The following is a 20,848-nucleotide window of genomic DNA, read 5'->3' on the forward strand; positions in this document are numbered from 1 at the left end:
GCTGCAACAGGCCATCTCCCAGTCTGGATTTGGCTTTCTGGAGAGCTGTGTGGTGCTATGGGAGCTGTGTGCCCAGGCTGATGAGGAGTTGGCTAAAGGAGGGTTGAGCCTTGCAGCTGGGGAGGGGCCTCCATCTCCTGGCCCTTCAGGCTGTCACACGAGTTGATTTTTTTCTTAAAGGGGAAAGGAGGGACCTTGTGTTTGTTTTGGTTCATTACATGAATCTCATTCCCTCTAGGAGCCCCCTGGGATCAAGCAAGAGGAGTTGTTTTACAGTTGGTTTTTGCTTGTGAATCCCTGAGCTTATTTAGTCACTCAGTCAATTCCTCCAGCAGCACGGCGGGAGCAGTGTGGCTCAGGGGTAAATGCTTTGTGCCACCAGCCTTTCTGGGGAAAGAAACCCCAACAACCCCAAACCAAACAAAACAACCTCATTCCCCCCAAAAAAACCAAATCCACCCCCCCCCCACCCAAATAACTTCAGAGAGTATCTGAATTGAACTCATCTCCAGTGTTTGGCTGCATGCCTGAGAGACTGGGTTTTCCCTGCCCAGGATGTGCCATTGTCAGCCTCCCACCATGTCCCTGGCACCTGCCAACAGGAGCAGCAGCATCTATCAGGCCACATAGTGCTGATGACATGATGCCACAGCACTTGCCTCTGGGATTGTGCTGGAGCCTCCTGGTCTTACCCCTCCAGAGCAGCTCCTCCATAGCCTCATCACCCTTGTGAGCATTGCTGGGCCGGGATCCCTCACATCCAAGTGCCTGCCCATGGAATATGCATACAGGATGGCATTCCTGGGTGATTTCTGGCTCTGTGGTGAGCCTTCAGGAACCAATAAGCTGGCTGGACTGGCTGTTATGGTGGAGAGTCTCCTGACCGTGCAGCTGATGGGCTGGTGGGGGTGCTGTGGGAGAGACACCCCACTTGAGGTGCCCTACTGCACCCTGAGGCAGAGCTGCATCAGTCATCTCCAAGGAGCACTGTGCCACCCCAACCTGGACATAAGGCATCATGCTGCTGTCTGCAGCTATGGGAAATAAACAGCTGCAAGAAGCTTCAGCCCCAGAAATCTGCCTCCATGCCTCCCTGGAATCCAGCCCCTTGCTGTCGGACAGCAAACCCACAGCCAGTGGGCACCTGGCACAGACACAGGGGCAGAAGGGGCTTAGGGCATCATGCTTGTCTTGGGGATGGGGTGCTGGCTGTCACCTCCCAGAGGGTGTCACTTTGCTGTGTCACCACACTCCCTAAGCTCTCTCTGCCACACTAAGTAGGGGAAACCACCACTGACAGGCAGTTTCCTCCCAGCCACTTTCGGAATAGCAGGGTGGCTGACGCCATCACCCATGAGAACCCACCACCACCACCCCTCTGGCAGAGGATCCAAGCAGAGATGATTCCAATGGGGCTGGCACAGTGCCTGGTGGCTGCCTTCCTCTTCCTCCTCGTCCTGGGTGAGTTCCCTGCCCGGTGATAGGGGCTTTCTTGGGGCAGTTGTGGGGAAAGCAGAACACCCCCTTGGTGCAGGCAGGTGGCTCAGCCAGTGCTGCTCTGGCTCGGTGGCTGTGGGAAGAGGCTCATCAGCCTGTGCTCCCTTTTGCACTGCAGTTTCACTCCAAAATGACAGCCCCAACCCTAGCAGGGTTTCGGTGAGGGAGATACACATCCCTGTTGAGTGGCTGCTGGAGGTGTAGGGGGGTTACCTCACCCCCCTCTTGCCTTGGGAGAGAATTTCTGAAGGCTGTGCCATCACCAGCTCTCTTCTCAGGCCGTCACAGTTGTGTTTTGACTCTGTATCCACATCCAATGGGCATTTTGCTTAGTGTGCATGCTGAGAATCAGAATAGAATGAGTGTCACCTCTGGGAGCTATGCATACGGGGAGGGTCCATGTGTGGCCACCACCTCCCCAAACCCTCTGCAAGCAGAAATGAAGGGAGCTCTTGATGTCCCCCGGTGTTCCCTGCCTTCAGTGGAGCTCTGGCTGGCCCCCTCTCCTGTGCTCTCCCCAGTTTCTGCCTGTGGAGCACCTCTGCAGTATCCAGCCTGCTGCTTACCTCCACTGTTCCATGTCCCTTGGCTTCTGCATTGCAACTCCTTCTCTGGCAATGGTCAGCTCTGGCACTTGCTCCCTTTCCCCCATGGTTTGTGCAGGACCTGAGTGCCTGGCCCTCTTAATTTTAACACGCCACAAGCTTCCTCCAGTGATCTCAACCTGGTTGCTGCTCCCTCTGCAATGCTGGCTGAGAGATGCTCTTCAGGCATGAATGGGCCTGGCAGCCCTCTGGCCACGATCCCCTGGTCTCTGTTGTGTGACCCCCAGCGTGCTAGGAGAGAAGTTCGGGGTCTGTTGTTATACGACTTGTTCTCGAAGTCGCAAGGGGTGTGAAATCCCTTGGACTTGGCGCTTCGAAGAACGAGGCTGCACAGCAATTCTTTCCAGTGCTGTGCTGCAGTCTCATGCGTGCCCAGAGCCACCGTCATTTTGGGTGTGCAGCCCTCTCAGGGTGGCACGTGCCCCTGCAAACACCCTGTGTGCTGCCTGCTTGCTGACCGCAGGTCTGACCCCTGCCCAGCGTGTGGTGACTGTGCAGCAGGGTCCCCTCCACCGCGTGAGGGGCTCCCACGTCACGCTGTGGTGCAAGGTGAGCGGCTACCAGGGCCCGGCGGAGCAGAACTTCCAGTGGTCCATCTACCTGCCCTCGGCCCCCGAGCGGGAGGTGCAGATCGTCAGCACCGTGGACCCCTCGTTCCCCTACGCCATCTACACCCAGCGCGTGCGCGGCCGCGGGATCTACGTGGAGCGGGTGCAGGGGGACGCCGTCCTGCTGCACATCACGGAGCTGCAGGACCGCGACGCCGGGGAGTACGAGTGCCACACACCCAACACCGACGAGAGGTACTTCGGGAGCTACAGCGCCAAGACGAACCTCTCAGGTGGGTCCTGGAGGAGAGCCCCCGCTCCCCACTGGGCAGGGGCACCGGCGGGTTCCTGCTGTGCCCCCACGTTTACACTGAGAAGTGCTCACCTCTGCATCTCTGTCAGAGGGGCAGCTGGGGAAAGGGGTGATTAGCGGGGCTGGTGGACACAACCTTGCAGGTTCTCTGGCTATTGGTGGACAGAACATTGCAGGTTCTCTGGCTATTGCCTCCCAACCAGGGCAAGGGAAGGGAGAGGAAGCCTCTGCTCTCCCATGGCCTGACTTTAACTTCAGCTCCTGATGCAGACTCAGCATTTCACAGCCAAGCATTTAGGAGGGCAGGAGTTTTTGGGTTCTGTGCATTATGTGTTGGTGTCCTCCCAAGTCAGATTATTGACCCAAGTGAGATACCCATAGATGGAGGAAGGTAGCAGCTCTTGCAGAGCACTGGGTGAGGGAAGGCAGTGGGGTGGAGAGGCAAAAGGAAAGGCCCTACTGTGAGCCCACCAAATCTATGTGGTGGTATGATACTTCTACTTGGTGTTCAGCCCTGTTTTCTCCTTTATCTTGGTGTTGCACCAGTCTGAATTTGGGATAGTGAGGGTATAGACTTTACTCTCTTTGGGGTTGCCTAATTAGTGCTGACTGTAGTTTGACTGTAGAGTGTACTGCAAAAGATTCACTTTTCTTTCTTCCCTGCTGAGGTTTTAGCCATGTCACACCTCAACATAAGCTGATGGGAGCCTTGTCAGTCAGCTACAAAAGATGTCTCTCATGTGCTGTCAGATCCCTTAGGGCCTGGCTGTCGTTTTTTGGGGGTTGCCCTCTGCAGGGCCAGGAGCTGGACTCAGCAATTCTCACGGGTCACTTTCAACTCAGGATATTCTATGATTGTGTATTTCTCCCCCATGCTCAGTGATTGCAGACACCCTCTCAGCTTCCATGGCACCCCAGGTCCTCACCCTCACTGAAGGGGATGCAGTGGAGCTCACTTGTGAGGTGTCCAAGTCCACCACCCAGCACACTCATCTCTCAGTTGGCTGGTACCACCTTCGGGGAGCAGGAGAGCACCAAGCTGAGGAGGTCCTCACCCTCTCCAAGGACTTCATCCTGAAGCCAGGGCCCTCTTACGTGCAGAGGTTTCTGGTGGGGGACGTGAGGCTGAACAAGGTTGGGAACACCACCTACAAGCTCTTCCTCGGGGGAGTGAAGCCATCTGACCAGGGGCAGCTGTACTGTGAGGCAGCCGAGTGGATTGAGGATCCTGACAAGACTTGGAAGGATATCTCCCGCAAGCAGACAGAGAGGACATCGCTGACAGTCGTGAGCCAGGGTAAGGCTCTTGCAAACTCACGTGTTGGCTCCAACTCCCCTGTGCATTCAAGGCTCTACTGCAGCAGCTTCAGTGCCCTTCACTTGCTGCCTCTGTCACAGACTGGGGACAAGCTGGTGGGTCTGGCTGCCTTTGCTGGGCTCTGAGGGGGTGGGCTGGGCTTGGCTCAGGGCCACAGCAGCCCCTTGTTCAGGAGCTGTTGGTGCTTCACACTTTGGATGTTCATGCAGCCAAATCTCAAACAAATCACTCAGTCTCACAGAGCCATGTGAGGTGTTAGCAGAGAGAGCAGAGTGTGCCTGCAGCAGCCTGGCTCCTTGGCAGCGTTAAGCTCCAGGGTGCAAAAAACTGTGTTGTTAGACTGCCTCCAGGGTCTTGTGGCCTTAAAGTACACCACAGTGAGCTGTCAGTCAGCCACAGGGTCAGAGGGATGTGGGGATGTACTGCATGTGCTGCACAGCTCCAGTGTCTGTTGGGGGTGGCTTGTCTGTCCATACAAGCACCAGTTTGCCAGTTTCCAGAGCAACTGGTGCTGCTCTTTATTAGGCCATTCCTCTGAGCACCCTGCCTGACATCCCTCCTGCCACAAGCCCTTTGTTGGCTGAGGTCCCTCACCCTGCTCTGCCCCCAGGACTGTGTGAGTAGCTGTGCCCAGAGGAAGGGAAAATCTCTTTCCCCACCAGTAAGTTTTACTTCAAAGCAGCCAAGACAAAACTGTGTCTAGTTGATGTCCTTCAACATATGCAACAGTAGGCAGTAAAAGAGGAGCAAGTCTCCCACTGAAAAGGTGCCTGGGGAGGTGGTGTACCTTGTCCCTGTGGCTCAGGGCAGATGGAGAAGGCTACAGAGCCAGGGTGGTGAGGGGAACCTGTGTCTCGTGGGAGGGTGGTGAGTCAGAGCAGGAAACCAAAGAAACGACTGGGTAAGAACCAAGCACCCTGTGTGGGGCTCAGGGGAGCAAGGTACTGGGGGAGGGAAGTGTGGTCTCCCCTTGTCAGAGTCTGTTTCCTGAAACCTGGCTGACTAGCAAAGTTTTATTCCTCTTATTGCACAGTGTTTGCAGCAAAGGCTTTCCAGGTCTGCTGCTGTCTGGGGAGCAATGGCAGTCAGTGAGCTTCCCTGCATCTGCTTGTTGAAGAGGCACGCTGGTAGGGTGTGGCTTCAGGTACCAGTGTCACAGGATCATTTAGAGAAACCTTGTCAGAGCTTGGTATTTATCATGTGGTGTCTATTCAGGGTAGAAGGGAGGTGATAGTGATAAAAGGGCAATATGGTGGCTCTATTGGACCTGCTGGTATTGCCATGGAGGAACTGCAGCAGGTGTTCAAGCCTTCCATCAGCTCTGCAGGGCCCTCTAGCACCCAGTGGGAGAGCCCAGGCTGCAGGACTGAGCACCCCATCACGCTGGGAGCCAGCAACCACTCTGACCGCGGTTAACAGCTTCATTGGTTTCTATAAACTCTCCAGCAAATATTTAGGAATGCCAAACATATCTCCAGCAGCTGGGATTCCTGTTTGCAAACTGTTTATGAACCAGTGTTTAAATTCACTCTGGGTACTCTGCTTTCAATATGCTATTTGAGCCCTTCCAACTGTGGTCTGGGAGGTGCTCTGTTCTGCTTCCAAACTACAGCCTTGCCCTTGCTTTTAGACTTGCAGGGCACCACAGTGACACTCTGAAGGGGGGAGCTCAGCTCCTCAGGGCCCTGGCACTTCTTCCACCTGCAACTGCTGCTTAGTGCCTGGAACTGGCAACCATCTCCAGGGTTGTAATCTCCCTGTGGACAATGTTTCCCATCCTGATCACTTTTCTAATAAAAGAAAATATTTCAATGGAGAATTCCCTCCTGTTGCTCTCTGCAAGGCCGTTGGTGCTGCCAGGTGGGAGGGAAGCATGGGAAGAGCCACTTATCACTCTCTTTGCTTTTGACTGTCAACAGGTAGAGACCTCTCTGTGGACATTGCTGCTGCTGAAAACTCCCTTTCTGAAGGGGATACTTTGCAGCTGAATTGCACGGTGGAAGCTCAGAAGAGCGACAGCAGGCACTTCCAAGTGATTTGGCTCCTCAATAGCATGGAAGTGGCCAGGGTTGACTCCCATGGGGTATTGACTTGGGAGGAAGAATATGAGGGGAGAGCCAAGCTGGGGCAGCTCCAAGCACTCAAGTCAAGCAACACAATTTATGCTCTCACCATCTATGAGGTGGGGCTGAGGGACAGTGGTACATATCGCTGCTCTGTGTCAGAAATGAAGACTCCTGGAGACTTGCACGGCATCCAAACCAACCTGTCATCAGGCATCCAAGTCAACGTGAAGCCAATAGGTCAGTAAATCCTAATGGCTGCTCTTCTGGGTAAAGTCTGTAGGATCCTTGGCTGGGGAACGCTCTAAGTCTGGGCTCATCTTGGCAGGGGCAGCAAGACTCCAAATATGCAATAGTTTTTGGTAGATAATGGGAAAAGCGTTTGTTCTGGCAAACATTATCACGACAGATGCAGCATCTGTCAACAAAGTGTAAACCTTTAGCTCAGTCTCTTTGCAGTAAGTTTTGGGGCAAGTAGGTAGAATTCTGGGCAGTCTGAGTCCTCCTGTGTCTTTGCTACAGAAAATTGTAAGCAATGCCTGTTGCTACTCCTTAGTATCAGAGGATGCAGAACAGGTGCTTCTGGAGAGGGAGTTCACTGCCATTTCCATCAGGATTCTCTCCCTGTTGTGGAAGGATGGCTTGTGAGAGACCACTTTGAGAAAGATGTGTAGGAGACTCATGGTTTCCTTGTCATAGCTAGATGATGATTATTGTCATGTAGCAAGAGCTGCCTGCTGGGACTCCATTTTTTAAGTATTTCTGTATGCATTCATGTCCCAAGAATGATGTTGACTGGAAAAAAAACAAACAAAAAAACCCAAACCCCACAAAGATTTCTCCAAATTCGTAAGAAAAGGCTGGTTCAAAATTTCAGGCAATTCCTCAGTTCCTTTCCTTTTCCCATGTCAAGGCTTTGCTAGTCTTTTCAATTTAATGCCACAGTACCTCTGGCTTTCTCTGAGGAGCACAACAACATCCCCTCCAACACGCTGACTGTTGTTTGCAGAGAGCCGCCTGCGCCTGTCCGTGTCCACCAGCACGCCGCAGGTCACGGCAGGAGACTCCCTGATCCTCCACTGTGAGGTGCAAGGAGCCACCAGCCCCGTGTCTGTGCAGTGGTGGCACCTGCCCCCACAGCGCCCGGATCCCGGGGTGCTGGTGGCCGCCATGGAGCAGGATGGCAGCCTGAGGCTGGGGAGCACCTACCGGGACGGCAGGACTCGGGGGAGCCTCCGGCTGGAGAAAGAGAGCTCTGGCACCTTCACCCTGGTGATCCCCAGCACACTGGATGAGGACGATGGTGGGAAGTACAGATGTGAAGCAACAGAGTGGTCTCGAGGCCGAAGCTGGACAGAGCAAGGGGAGGCAGCAGTGACAGTCAGCTCCATGGGTAAGTTGGGTCACTCCTGTTTCTGGACTGGAGGCAAGGCTGGAGAAGCAGGTGGACATGTCAGTAGGACATAGGCCTGCTGTGCCCTGAGCTCTGCTGCTGCAGGGCTGATCACTTGGCCCTGGAGTCCTTCAGATTCCCCATTTCTGCCAGGATGCTGGAGTCCTCCATGAGGTGTTTTTGGGGAGACAAGTGGGACACAGCAGCTAAAATGCCTGGACACTTGAATGGCAGTGGCTTGTTCAGCAGGTCTTTTGACTGTCTCCTTACCTTGAAATAAAAATTATCTGTTCAACAGCGTAATTACTTACAGTAATTAAGCTCAACAAAGGCACTTGCTGACTTGTCTGGTGGCCTTTGTCAGAGACACACCCCTGGTGCTGGCACCTGATTGCTTCTCCTGCCCTCTTGTCTGAGTGCAGAACTGCTAACCTCCCTGGTGTGCAATGCCCATGTTTCCTCTTTTAATTGCTGGAATGGGTGCCTTTATGGAGAGACAGATTTTGGCTGTGGTTTAGGCTGTTTTCCCTTTCTTGTTGCTGGGCTTGGATGCCTGGGAGGATGGGTCGGGCCATGGGAGTTCAGGTTTTGTGGAGGGTGTAAGGAAGCTGCAAGCAGGACAGTAGCATCAAGTGGAGGATCCCTGGCTCCTTGTCTCAGTGTGGGACTGGGCACCCTGGAAAAGAGGGTACTCAGGGTTGTCCAAGGGACTGGGAGGGTGGGAGTTGGATAGGAGAGGGCCACACGGGGCTGTAAGAGCACAGTGCACCTAAGTGAGAGTGGCACTGGGAGAGCAGCAGCAGCAGGACTGCTGGCCTTCGTGGGGTTGTGGTGGCTGGGGCAGCGTGGGAAGGGTGGTGGGAAGATGGCACAGGGCAGGATTTCTGTCCTGGTGCCAAGGGCTCTCTCCTCCCGAGCAGGTCTTGGTCTGCGCGCCACACTGAGGAGCCGAATTGCCACCGTCAGGTATGGGCAAAGTTTTGAACTCGTCTGCCAAGTGAGTGCCAACTACACCCTTGAGGAGGTGCCGGCGGCCGTGCGGTGGCTCTTCCAGCCCAGCCCACCCACCAGCCCCTACCATGAGCTGGTCCAGGTCTTTCCCAATGGCACTGTGGCCTGGGTGGCAGCGCAGTCACACTTCAGGGAGAAAGCCCAGCTGATGAAGGCTGACACCTCCTTCAGGCTGCACCTCCACAGTGCTGTGGCTGCCGCCGAGGGGACGTACCAGTGTGAGGTGGAGGTTTGGAGGAGGAATGTCCTGCCCCTGGGGCAGCCAGCGGCCACCACCAGCTCCAATCCTGTGGGCATAAAGGTGGTGCTGCCAGGTAAGCAGTGTCTTCATCAGAGGTCTCTCCTTCTGCAACTTTAAATGAATCAAACATGGCCAGGGCAATCAGGAGCACTGATGTCTGGGGTGTCCGCAGCAGGGTCATCTCCCAGGGCTGCATGAGGTGGTGCTGCCTGCTCTCTTACTTGCTTAGCACCTGACAGCAACCTCAGAGGCAAATTTGGCATTGGCCAACGGCAAAATCTATTTATTTGTAGATTATGCCAAGCATCTAAGGATCAGCCCTGCCACTAGGATTTTAAGCCTTGTTTCTGGAAAGAAGTAGTGCCCCCAGAGAAGCCCAGTTGAATGCTGGGGGGTATGAGGTACCCCCCCATAGTCTGGGCTTCTGAAGGACAGTGGAGAGAGACTGGCCCCCAAAGCTGCTGGGATGTCTGTGTTCCCTGAGCTTCCCTCACTGTATTGGAAGTGTGCTGAGAAAACACCAGGGCTCTCTGACGGGCTGGGAGCCAGCATTGAGCAGCGAGGTGCCAGGGGCTCCGTGGGGAGGTGTCTCCTCCCGAGCACAGGTGGGCTGCCCAGCTGAGGGGCCCTGCCCAGGGTTCCCTTTTAAGGCCCCCACTGCAGGCAGGGCCTGTGCTGCCACTGTACCTGCCAGCATCACTCTGGGAGCCTCATCCTCTTGTGGAAGAGAGATGCTGCAGACAGACCTCAGCCCTCTGTGTGCCTGCTCCCTGCCACCCCTGGCAGCACCACGCTGTCAGCTTGCTCTGCTCATGGATGGGGCTGCTGGAGGAATTGAAGGGTTTGACCTGGCCAAAAACTCTGAGCCTGAGGAGGCAGGTGTGAGAATACAGCTTGGTTTATTTTTTTTCACTCACTTCTGTTCTGCCAGCCAAAGGGGGGGGGAGTGTGTTCTTGCTCTTTTTTCATACATCAAGTGCTCCTCCTTCTAAATCCTTGGATTTTTGGAATCACGACCCAGTGAACTGAAATTATGTGCTTCCCATGTTTTCTAACTGATGGGTTTGCTGTAGCGTAAGCTAACACATTTCCTTCCCTGTTCAGGCTCGTTTCTGTGGTGTTCTTCCTCCTGCTCCACTGCTGCTCTTTCCTTGCCCCCTGTGGAGCTGGGTGCTGGGCTGCTCAGCTGGCTGAGCCACAGCCATCTGGGGGGGGGTTGGGGGCTGCAGGCTAAGGATGAGAATAAACAGCGTGTACGAGCATACATCTCTAGTGTAAATGGCATTAAGATGAGCAGCTGTAATTGTGGAGCATCTACACAGAGGAGATGGTAGCAGCGACACCGTGAAGGTATTACAACATTTGGCTCCAAATGTATTGCAGCTGTTGCTGGATGCTGCAACACTGTGAAGAATGGTGGGAACTGGGAGAGGGTGGTGGGAGGTGGCTGCCGGGTCTAGTACTGTCTCTCTCAGAAAGGCAGCAACGAGCCAGCGAAGGATATTTGGGAAGGGAGAGAAGTCTGGGAAGGAAGCCGACTCTAGCAGCAACAGGGTGAGGCAAAGCTGCAGAAAATTAAGCTGCAAATCATGAAAATCACCAGCCTCTTTCTTCACATACAAAATCTTATAGCTGGAGCCCGCAGAGATACTGGAGGTCTTGACTTCTGCTGCTACACTTCATTTAGTGCTTGGTGTCACTTAGTGCTTTAGGAGTTTACATGCCCCTGTGGATCTGGTCTGTGGGTCAGCTTCAGACAGGAGGGACGTGCATGAAGTGTTACATCAGGCAGAGAAGGAGAACAGGTCTTTTCCATTTCTGATTTTTTTGCGTGGGTCCCATAATTAGTTCCCTGGGCAGGCAGATGCTCCCATCAGCCTCTCAGTGCATCCACCTGCGGTGGCTTCCCCTGTGTCTGGAGTGAGCTGCAGGGGCCTTTCCACCTTCTGTCCCTCCAGCCAGCTGCCCACCTGGGTCACTGCAGTGTCCATGCCCTTCTGCATGCTCCACTGCTCCTGGGCTGGGCAGGAAGCGTGGTGTCAGCAGGCAGGGTTCACAGGGAGACGGGCAGAGAGATGCTCAGCTTGGTTAATTAGATTGAAAATGAAGGGGAAAACAGCACCACGGCTTTGTGTGGGAAAGGAAGAGGCAGCTGCTCTGCCCTTTTGGTAATTGATCTTCAGCAGCAGAGAGAGGAGACCTGGAGCTGAAAAAAAGGGGCTTTGCAGCAAGTGCTCTGATTCCTCTTGAGGTGATCTCTGAGAGCGTAACAGCAATTTTACTCATCAAAATCAAGTGCTCAAGGCAGCAGTTCCCATAGCTCCTCTCTGAGCTCTAGTAGCTTTTCCTTTTCTGGAGCATTTTCTGCCCCAGCAGGTGTCAGGCTGGGCCATATTCCAGCAAGAGCCCCCCTATCCCCTCCTCCCCTGGCACTTTGCTGACTGGCTGAGTAGTATGCCTTGGTACTGAGCAGCTGAAGTTAAGTGTCTTATTTTTTCCAGTGTGACCAGTTCACCTGTCACAGAAACGCAGGATGGCAGAGCTTGGCAGGGACCTCTAGAGGTCACCTGGTCCAACCCCCTGCTCAAGCAGGGCCACCTAGAACAGGCTGTCCAAGACTGTCTCCAAACAGCTTTTGAGTATGTCCAGTGTTCCCCTCTGAAGATTTGTTCTTCCACAGAGCTGGCTCTGGGATGGGTATGCTTTTAACTACTGAAGTTGGAAGACATCACCTTGCATACAGTTCCTAAGTGTGCTCAAGTCTGTGTGATCTCTGTGTCATGGATCTGATGAGTTTTCACAGCTTCCTAATTAGAGTGACTGCTTTCCCCTCTCTTCTGCTTCTTGCCCATACCCGTTTCTTTACAGCAGCAAATATGTGCTGTGAAATGCAGGACAGCACTTTGTTGATCCCTTGGGAGCAGCCACCTCCCTGACCTCTTTGTGAGTGTTGCTGTGGGACTTATGCAAGTCCCTCTGTGGAGGAAACTGTCAACCTTTTGGTGCCAATGTGCCTGTCTGTAGAGAGAAAGAAGAGCAATAGAGTACAAAGAAAAAGAGCAGCATAAGTGGATATGAACAGGAAAATTTTGCGGGCAAATTTGACATAGAGGCAGAGGCAATTTACAGGAATGTCAAGAGCCATCAGTTGGGATATCTTGCACTGACTGGTCTCGAGAGGCAGTGAAGGCCTCTGAAGTGGATTGCTTGAGTTTTGAGAAGAAATGCTTGAAGGAAGGGGAAATGCTCAAGCTTTCTCTTGTGGTGCCCCTTTTCTCCATCAGCCCCTGTAGGAGAAGCCGCAGCTCCCTCCTGGTCCAAAGCCCTCTCCCTAACCTGCTGTCGTTGCATCCCTTGGGAAGATGCTGTGGAGGAGAGCACCCTGCTGAGCCTGTGGCCAAGGGCAGGGGTCTAAGATGCTCTGAGGGAGCATCTCAGTGTGTCCTCTGCAGCCTGTCCCCAAACCAGTACCCAGGGGCTGAGCTTAAGGGAGCTCAGTTGTCCCCAGCCTCCACGGCCAACTGTTCAACTCGTATGCAGGGAGAGCCCTGAGAATGGAAACTCAGCCTACAGTCCCTTAAAGCCCTGATGGTGTCTCATGCTGAATAATTTCTGCCTACGCAAGGCAGATTGCTCTGTGTACTCCCTCCCCTGACAGCTGGGGCAGGGTTGAGGGGAAGTGCAGGAGGTTGGAGGATCTTTAAAGATACCGGTTTGCACTGCTGGAGGAGAAGGAAAGGTACCAGCAACAGGTGATGTGCTGTGGGAAGAGGGTCCCTCAGACCAGGAGCAGTACAGGCACATAGGGAACAACGGTACAGGCTGCCTGGGGGCAGAGCTGCAGGCAGCACCACAGCTCTGCTCTCCTGAACTGAGCAGTGCTCAGCTGAACGATCGCTGGGTACAATCACAGCGGATGTGCAGGACTCTGTCATGTGGTTTTGGATTAATAACCACAGCAAACACCTGAGGTGGCAACTGTTAGTGAAACCCACACAGGCTCTGTTGTCTCTCTGTGATGAAAGACACTTGTTCACATTCTCCAAAGCTGTGGGCTGGTTTTGTCACGTATGTGTGAGCCTGCTGATGGAAGCTGTGGTAGAGAGATACGTTTGCTTCAGACAGTGGCTTTGCCTCCAAGCTCCGACACAGTGGCTGCCTCCATCCCCCATTCCTGCTCCGTGGTCTCCAAGGCACCTCATCTGCTGCTCTCCTGCCCAGTTACACCCAGCTGTGATTCCCTGCCATTGTTCAAGCAAGAGTGTGTGGATTTGCTCTTTCGCTCCTTCCCCCACCCTCTGCTCCAGCATCCCCTAATGAGTCTTTGTCCTCTGCACACCCTCTTCCTCCCTCCTCTTTCGGTGTGTTTTTCTCAGGACAGCCCCATTCCTCTCTTGACAGCATCCCTGTGTCGGCAGCTGCCGCCAGCATTATTGTTATTTTGTTTCTCCTTTTTAGAAAGCAAGGTTCGGGTTTCCACGGAAGACAGTTCTGTGGAGGTTGCCAGCAGTGCTGACACGGCCATCGAGTGCCGGATTGTGTTTGCCCAGAATAATTCACAGCTCGCTGTTACCTGGTACCTCCTGCCTCCCCTGGCAGATGGGACCCCCCTGCAAATCATCAGGGCCAACTACAGTGGCGTACTGGAATACGGGCCTGAATTCAGCTCTCCTGCCCAAAAGTCCCGGTTCCTGAGCCAGAGGGTGTCCAGCAACGTCTTCTGGCTGCAGATTCTGTCTGCGAACCTCGGGGACCGGGGCAGGTACTACTGTGTGGTAGAGGAGTGGCTCTGGCTGGTGGATGGCTGGTACAAACTCGGAGAGGGAACATCGGGAAGGACCACACTGGAGTTCAAGCTCCCAGGTGAGCAGGTGGTTATCTCTTGTATAGGTGCTGCTGGAGAAGGCTGGATCAACTTATGACAGGCCCCTTGACAGGACTCTGCTAAGCTGGCAGGGCTTAGAAGCAGCGGCTCCTGCTTTGGATCTGAGACTCAGGGATGCAGGAGTTGTCAGTGCCTCTCAAAGGGAAATAGGGAATTAGGAAGATTTACCACGTCTTCCCAAACCAACCCAGCTGCTATTTTTGCCACTGGCAGATGAAGTCAAATGCTTCATAACAGAGCGAGCTGTAGCATTTTCTTTTCCCTCCAACATATGATGCGGTTGATTGGTTGTACAACACTGTGAATAGAGAATCTGCCCTTTCCTGGTGCTCCTGAAGCATCCTGAAGCAAGATGCTGGATTTTACTTACCCTGCAGCACATTGCTACTGAGAAACAAGTCTGAGGGTTTAGCTGCTCCCGCCTTAATCACTGCACTGCTGGAGTACATGGTGGGTCTCCCTGGCTCAGTTCTTCCTTCTCTCAGCCTCATTTTGTTTATGAGTTGCAGCCATAGATAAAGTGGATCAGAGAATTCCAGCTTCCTAAAAAGCTTTTGGTCCAAAGGATGCCTTATCACTTATTTGGAGCAGGTGGGAAGAATTACAGCAGAGGGTTGTGAACGGAGGGGGGGGGGGGAGGGAGCAGAGACGACAGGGAGGGTGACACCCCAGGGAGAATGAGTCACAGGAGCCTGGGGGTGTCCCGCAGAGGCCCTTGCAGGAGGCCACCCCAATCCCCCATGCTTTGCTCCAGAAGGTTTCCATCAGCCTGTGGGCACAGGCAGAAGTATTTCTATGGCAGTGTGCAACACCACAACATCTTTCTGCTTGCACCCTCCCGCAGAGCGTGAGCTGCAGGTGGACAAAACCAACCGCAGCCTCTCGGCGAGGGAGGGCGAGGAGGTGACGCTGCCCTGCCTGCTGCAGGGTGCCCGCCTGCCCGGCACCCACCTCTCAGCCACCTGGTTCCAGGTGAAGAAGAGCGGCCTCGACAGTCCCCTGCTCACCCTCCACCACGACGGCACCATCCAGCTCCCCCAGCAGGGCCGGGCGGGGAGGCTGTACCTCCGCCGCCCCACGCCCGGTGACTTCAGCCTGACACTGACCCGCGTGGAGAGCGGCGATGCTGGGTTCTATTCCTGCCAGGTGCAGGAGTGGCAGCACCAGGGCGAGGGGCAGGACTGGGCTCTGCAAGCCTCGGCACGCTCAGGGTACACCCAGCTCAGCACCATCCCGCCAGGTAACGCTGCTGGGTGACAGGGGCTGCTCGCCCGGCGCTGTCCGTGTTCCCGTAGCCACGCTGGGGGGTGTGGGGAGGGTGATGCCAGCTCTCTGCTGGCTGCAGTGGCAGACGTGCAGCAAAGCCAGGAGGGCTTGCTTAAGGGATTGCTGAGGGGCTCAATGCTGGGGAGATCACCAGAGTTGTGTTGGGAACCCTTCAAGCGCTATGGGCCTGGTAGGGGAGGCAGTGACATTCCAGTCCTGCTGTTTTGCCAAGATGTTTGGCATTGTAAACGTTGGAAGTGGTGATGAGGTGAGATATCAAGAGCTCTGACTGTGAAGTGTGTGGGTCCAGAGGTCACCAATGAGTGCACTTTTTGTCTACAATGTTTTATGGCTTGTGGGCTGTCTACAGGACCATGGTCACAAATCTCTGCTCTCAGCTGAGCCATTGGGGCCGGAACACTAACTGTTCTGGGGAAAAAATCCTGGGTTTGAGTTTTCTGGCAAGCCTGTCTCCTGTGAGGTCTCTAAAAGTACCCTCTATTCTCTCTGGGATGAGTTGGGGTGCATGCTGGGTGCAAAGATAGAGATGAATTCTGCATACAGAAGTTTAAATAAATAAAAGCAAAGGTTTCAGTCGGGTGCACACAGTGTTTTTAGGGAGGTAACAGGCAGGAAAAAAGTACTCGTGTTGCTCTTTGGGGAAATAGGAGGCTTGGATGACCCAAGTGGAGGAAAAAATATAAACTGTGAAATCAATCATGCTGTACCCAGCTGAGAGGATCCTGCAGTTCTTCTCATGCCTTCAGCTCTGGATCTGCCATACCTGAAGCCAGCCTGGCTGCCTTCATGGGGTTATAGCTTCTGCAGCAATTCCCAGTGCCGACCAGTGTGGAAAGGGTGATCCTGTGGAGCCCTCCCTTGTGCCTGCTGCTGGCACAGGCAGGCATGGAGCCTACTCTCATGACTGCACCTACAGCAGAGCTAATCCAGATTTAATTGCACAGAGAGGGACTGACAGCACTTCATCCCCCCACCGTTGAGTTACTGCTGTTGTCCATCACGGCTCCCTCTAGCACTCAGATTTCTCCTTCATCAGTTCCCTCTGTCTCTTGTGACCCATTACTGGTGGAGTAACCATTGCTAAAATTGCTCAGTAACTGCTGGTAAATTCTCCTCCAGTTTTCACATGAGTGTTTTTACCAAGTGGTTTTCATGGTTTTCACAAAATGCAAGAGATTATCTGGGTATTTTTTTCTTTCTCCCTCTCTGATTTTTTGTGTTATTCTTTTTTTTGGCAGGGTGGCCGTGTGTGTGTGCTTGTGCACTCCTCCAGTGATGCAGGCATCTTGATATGCCCCTCTGGCTCATGAATTTAAATGTTTTGGAATTTTACAAGTGGTAATGACAGCCATGTGTCATTACCTCCCTAGAGAGGAAACTGAGGCAAATTACCTGGTTTCTCTCCTCCATCTCCTCAGGTAGCCTGTATGATTTCTTAAAAATCGGTGGATATTGAAGACTGAGAGAAAGTGTTTAAGAAGATAACTTACAGAAGCAGCAGGAGAGAGAAACTCAGGCTAGCTTGGGGCCTCACTTACTTTTTCTTTTTCCCCTAGAGTCAACTGTTATGTCTAGGATCTGCTCATCCCCATCACTGCTGAACTTCATCCTATGCTTGCCACTGGTTCTGATCCTTCTCCTGGCCCTTGCTGTCTCCTGCTGGTACTGCAAATACAGAAAAAGCAAGAAGGGCAACATCACAGGAAACCAGCTGATGGAACTGGACGGGAATGGAGAGGTCAAGACAACTTAGCTGGTCTATAGAGGCAGATGTAACTTGAAGGAGTGGAGCTGGACACTTAAGGAGGACTGAGCACTTGCAGAGGGGCTTTTTACTGTTCTGTAGTAGCTCTTGCAATGAATCCTTGAAATTGTATGTGCTTTTGATGGAATGAAGCGGCTTTGAATTACTAAACAAGGGTTTTAGGGTTTTCATAACAAGTGTTCCTGTCTCTCAGGTTGGATACCCACCCATTTCACACTCTGTTCGTTGTGACATATTTGAAGTCCTTGAAGTACGCATTTCCTGCTGTGGGTGGAAGTGGTGTTATTCCTCTGCAGGAATAAGGGGAAAAAACAGCTCTCTTTGCACTGTGACACAAAAGTATCAAATTGCTACTCGTTTTAGATATCTTGACAAAATCTATGTGGTATGCGGGCTAAAAAAGCAGTGGCAGAGCTGGTAATGGAGTATCGGTGTCCTATTTAAGTCACCGCACTTGCCTTTGGCCACCCTTTGCTCGGGAAGTTCTTTTCATATTCTTGAGAGCACCTGTTCCCAAAGAGCATCTTCTCCAAAAGGAGATGGGTCTTCATCACAAAACCTGTCACTGGAACATGGGGACTGAGCAAGGTTGGCTGGGTCTGAAGAAAGTACAGAGTAGGGGCACCACAGCCATCCACAAAAAAACCAAAACCTGTTGACCCAATGAAGGACTCTCATGGAGTCTTGCATCCCAGAGGGAAGAAGGGGACACCAAGCCATCTTGGAGATAAGTGTACAAACTTTCCAGCTCCTTCCTTTGCTGGGACTGCTGTAGGAGAAGACAGCATCCAGGCCCTCATGCCTGGGCTGTCTGTGGGTCAGGAAGCTGCACACCTGGGACCTGGTACTGGACATGTCCAGTTTGTTCCATGTAATAAAAAGCCATGTGTGTGTCCTTGGGGCAGCTCCTCTGTGCTCTGAAATCCAGCTCAGGCTCACCTTTTCAAGGCTGAGGAGCTCTGCTACCTGAAGATTGTCTGGCTGATGCATTAGAGGAAAGGAGATTTCTATCCAGTCCATGTAAGCCAAGAGATATTGAACCTCTAATTGTGCAAAGTGGTTTGTGGTCTCAGTGAGTTGGAAGGTCAGGTGTCAGGGTAACACTCAAAGCACTGTCCTGAGACAAAAGTAGCTGTATAGCAATCACAGCAGACATTTATGAACCTGCTTCCTTTGACCAGAGAGAGGTTTGGAGACACCACAGCCCCTCTAGATGATATGTTCATGTCCTTTGCTTTCTTTACAAATAGAAAAGCTGCCTGTCCTTTATCCTGAAGAACTGGTAGGTGCTTCAGTCCCTTGAAAATGCACATTTTGCACACTTTTGAAGAGTACTGCTCCTGTTTCGCTGTTCAGCACCCTCTGTCTGTACTGGCTGCTTCCAGCTTGTTCAGTCTTTCCCCGTGGGATGTGTTTTCTGGATTTGGTGCAGCTTTTCCCTTTGCTCCCCTGACCCCAGCCGTCTCTCCCACAGTGTGAGTGCTCAGAGCTGCACGTGGGGCTCTCTGTAGAGGCTTCCCCCCTGCCTTGGGGGTTATGTCCTGTTTACACTTCCCAGTGGGGCGTTTGATTTTCTGTGTGTGTGTGACAGCGCGGCGCTGTTTGTGCTTGGCTCGCAGTCGTCGGGCTCCTCTCCTGCAGATTTGCTGTCTAGCAAGTTGTTTCTTCACTGTATGTTCAGGCTGTTGGTTTTTCCTATCTGATTGAAGCACTGTTTGCGTGGGTCTGTCAAACAGTTTTCCACACTGTTTTGTGAAGAATCCTGCTGTCTGTTTGACTCAGCCCTGTCTTGGTAATGCTTTAACTCATGGACCAGTTTTGGTCTCTTCCACAGAGAAGCAGATGCTCCCAGGACATGAAATTCCTGCAAGTTTCATGAAAAGTGGGTGAAGGAGAGGAGGCAGGTGAGTTGTCCCAGCAAGGGGCAGCAGCGTGAGTTGGCTGCCTGGTGCCTGGCTCATATTTGGGGGGTACAGAAAGGAGAAGTAGGTGTGTTAGGGCACAGGAAAGGAAAGAAGGAACCGCTTTTGACAAACAATTATTAACAATAAATCTATGCACATAGTTTATCTGCCAATTTTGTGCTGCTCCTCCATTGGATTGTTTCCTCAGCTTGCCCAAGAGTGCCTTGGGAGCATGCTTCACAAACCTTGGTAAAATCAAGAATATATGATGCCTACTGCTTACCTCTTCCCACAAGTCTTCTTGCAAAGGAGGTAGGTAGGTCTGACGTGCTCTGGTTTTGTTTAGAACAGACAAACAAAAAGCTTTTTTTTTCTTTGTGTTCCTCTAGGTGCTTGTAAGTACCTCGTCCCTGTATCTCCCTAAGGATTGCAGTTAAGAAGATGGGGGTGTTCAGGTTCCCCTTACTCTTAAGTATAATTTTGCCCTTTTCTTGTCACCTGTTGTCTCACACCTCCTCAGGTGTTATCACAGCAAACCACCATTAACAGGTGTCTTGACAGCCCATTCTTTATATGGCCTAGGATGAACCTCATCAAGACCATCTATCTAGTCAAAAATCTGACTTACTGAGGTTGCTGCTCATTACAGGAGTGCTGGGGACAGCCCCTACCATCCTGCCATCTGATCTTCAGGCAAAAAGCTGCAGGCTCTGCTGCAACGTGAGATTTTTGTGTCTGGTGAACTGGGGGGGAAAAAGGTGGTCAGAGAGAGGGAAGTTTCTCTATCAACAGGGCCCTTTCTTCTCCTGTCCCGCTTTGGTTCACTTAATCAGAGGCCTTTGTAAGTATCAACTTTATATTCATGCAGGTTTAGAGGTTTTAATTTAAGTTTGTAAGTGTGCCCAGAGCCTTGATGAAAGGGTCTGGAAGAAGAATGTGCGGTTTTGCAGTGGTGAGTTTTTTTCACCTTTTTTTTTTTCCTGTCTTTGGTGTGTCACCACCATACCTTTCAGCTTTATTTTTAAGGTGTGTTTTTTTCCACGAGTAAACTTAGAAAGAGTTGTAGCTTATCACAGCAAAAGCTCCAAAAGAGTCCTGTTTTTACAGAGAACATTTCAGTCAGCTGAGGTAAATGCATGAGAGGGAGAGAGATGTGTGTGCTTGGTGGATCAGGGGGGTGGTGTTGATTTTGCTGCTGGGGCTCTTGGCCACCTTCACCCATCCCATTGCCAACCTTTTGTTCAAATCCAGCCCGTGATATAAAGTAGAACAGCTGATAAAAGATATAACTAGCTGTCATAGCCCCTTGGGAGAAAACAGTGCAGCAGCATAGACACTGCAGCAGCAGAGCAGTGCCCCCATTGCACCCCATCCCCTAAATGTGTCCTTGCCCAGGGAATGCCCTGTGTGAGAGCTGCATGTGGCAGGAAGGCCCAGGGTCCTTTCACAGGTTTTAAAGCAGTTTGAAGGGGCTACAGGGCAACACAGAGCTTGCTCCATTACGAATTAATCCACTGGGAAGTGGTTGCATGGGGCTATAAAAACACAAATGCTGTGTTGTGTGTGGAAGGTTTCCACAGGAAGGTGTGGGAACTGTAAAGCAAGGGGAGAGCAGCACAGGCAGTGCCTGCCAGGCAAGGCAGCCCACCCCTACGGCTTGGCAGCCCCTCACTGTTCATAAGAGGGATGATGTGAGGGCAGGATGGATGGGAGTATAACCCTTGCATTGCATTGCCTTCCTGGAATGCTTTTATGGCACCTGCCTTTGGGCAGGAGCCAGGCCAGTGCTCAGTCACTCCTCAAACATGCAGTGGGACAAAGGATCGTGGCAGGGGCTCTCACCTGCAGGTGGGTGCACTGAGGACCTTTCTCTGCAAGGCTCCTCCATTCTGCAAGGAGGGAGGATGGCTGAGTGATGAGCTGGTTGCTGTGCAGGAGTTCCAGGAAGTGGTTTGCAAGCAAGGGGAGAGTTTGTGTCTGATGGCTCAGGGTTTCCTGGCCTGCCCTGTTTCCCTGGA

General features: G+C 52.6%; 1 protein-coding gene across 1 annotated transcript; it reads left to right on the forward strand.

Moving 5' to 3' along the window:
• Positions 1-1,409: 1,409 nt before the first annotated feature.
• On the forward strand, positions 1,410-16,982 carry LOC113956731 (immunoglobulin superfamily member 3-like). Its single transcript, XM_027663617.1, has 8 exons — positions 1,410-1,461; positions 2,566-2,943; positions 3,844-4,260; positions 6,201-6,584; positions 8,658-9,062; positions 13,448-13,852; positions 14,719-15,114; positions 16,718-16,982. Exons 1-8 carry the CDS (start codon positions 1,410-1,412, stop codon positions 16,912-16,914), a joined length of 2,634 nt encoding a protein of 877 aa, XP_027519418.1. The 3' UTR covers positions 16,915-16,982.
• The last annotated feature ends 3,866 nt before the right edge of the window (positions 16,983-20,848 follow it).

Source organism: Corapipo altera, unplaced genomic scaffold (assembly GCF_003945725.1).
Source record: "Corapipo altera isolate COAL_440 unplaced genomic scaffold, ASM394572v1 165, whole genome shotgun sequence".
In the NCBI taxonomy this organism is placed as follows: Eukaryota; Metazoa; Chordata; class Aves; order Passeriformes; family Pipridae; genus Corapipo; species Corapipo altera.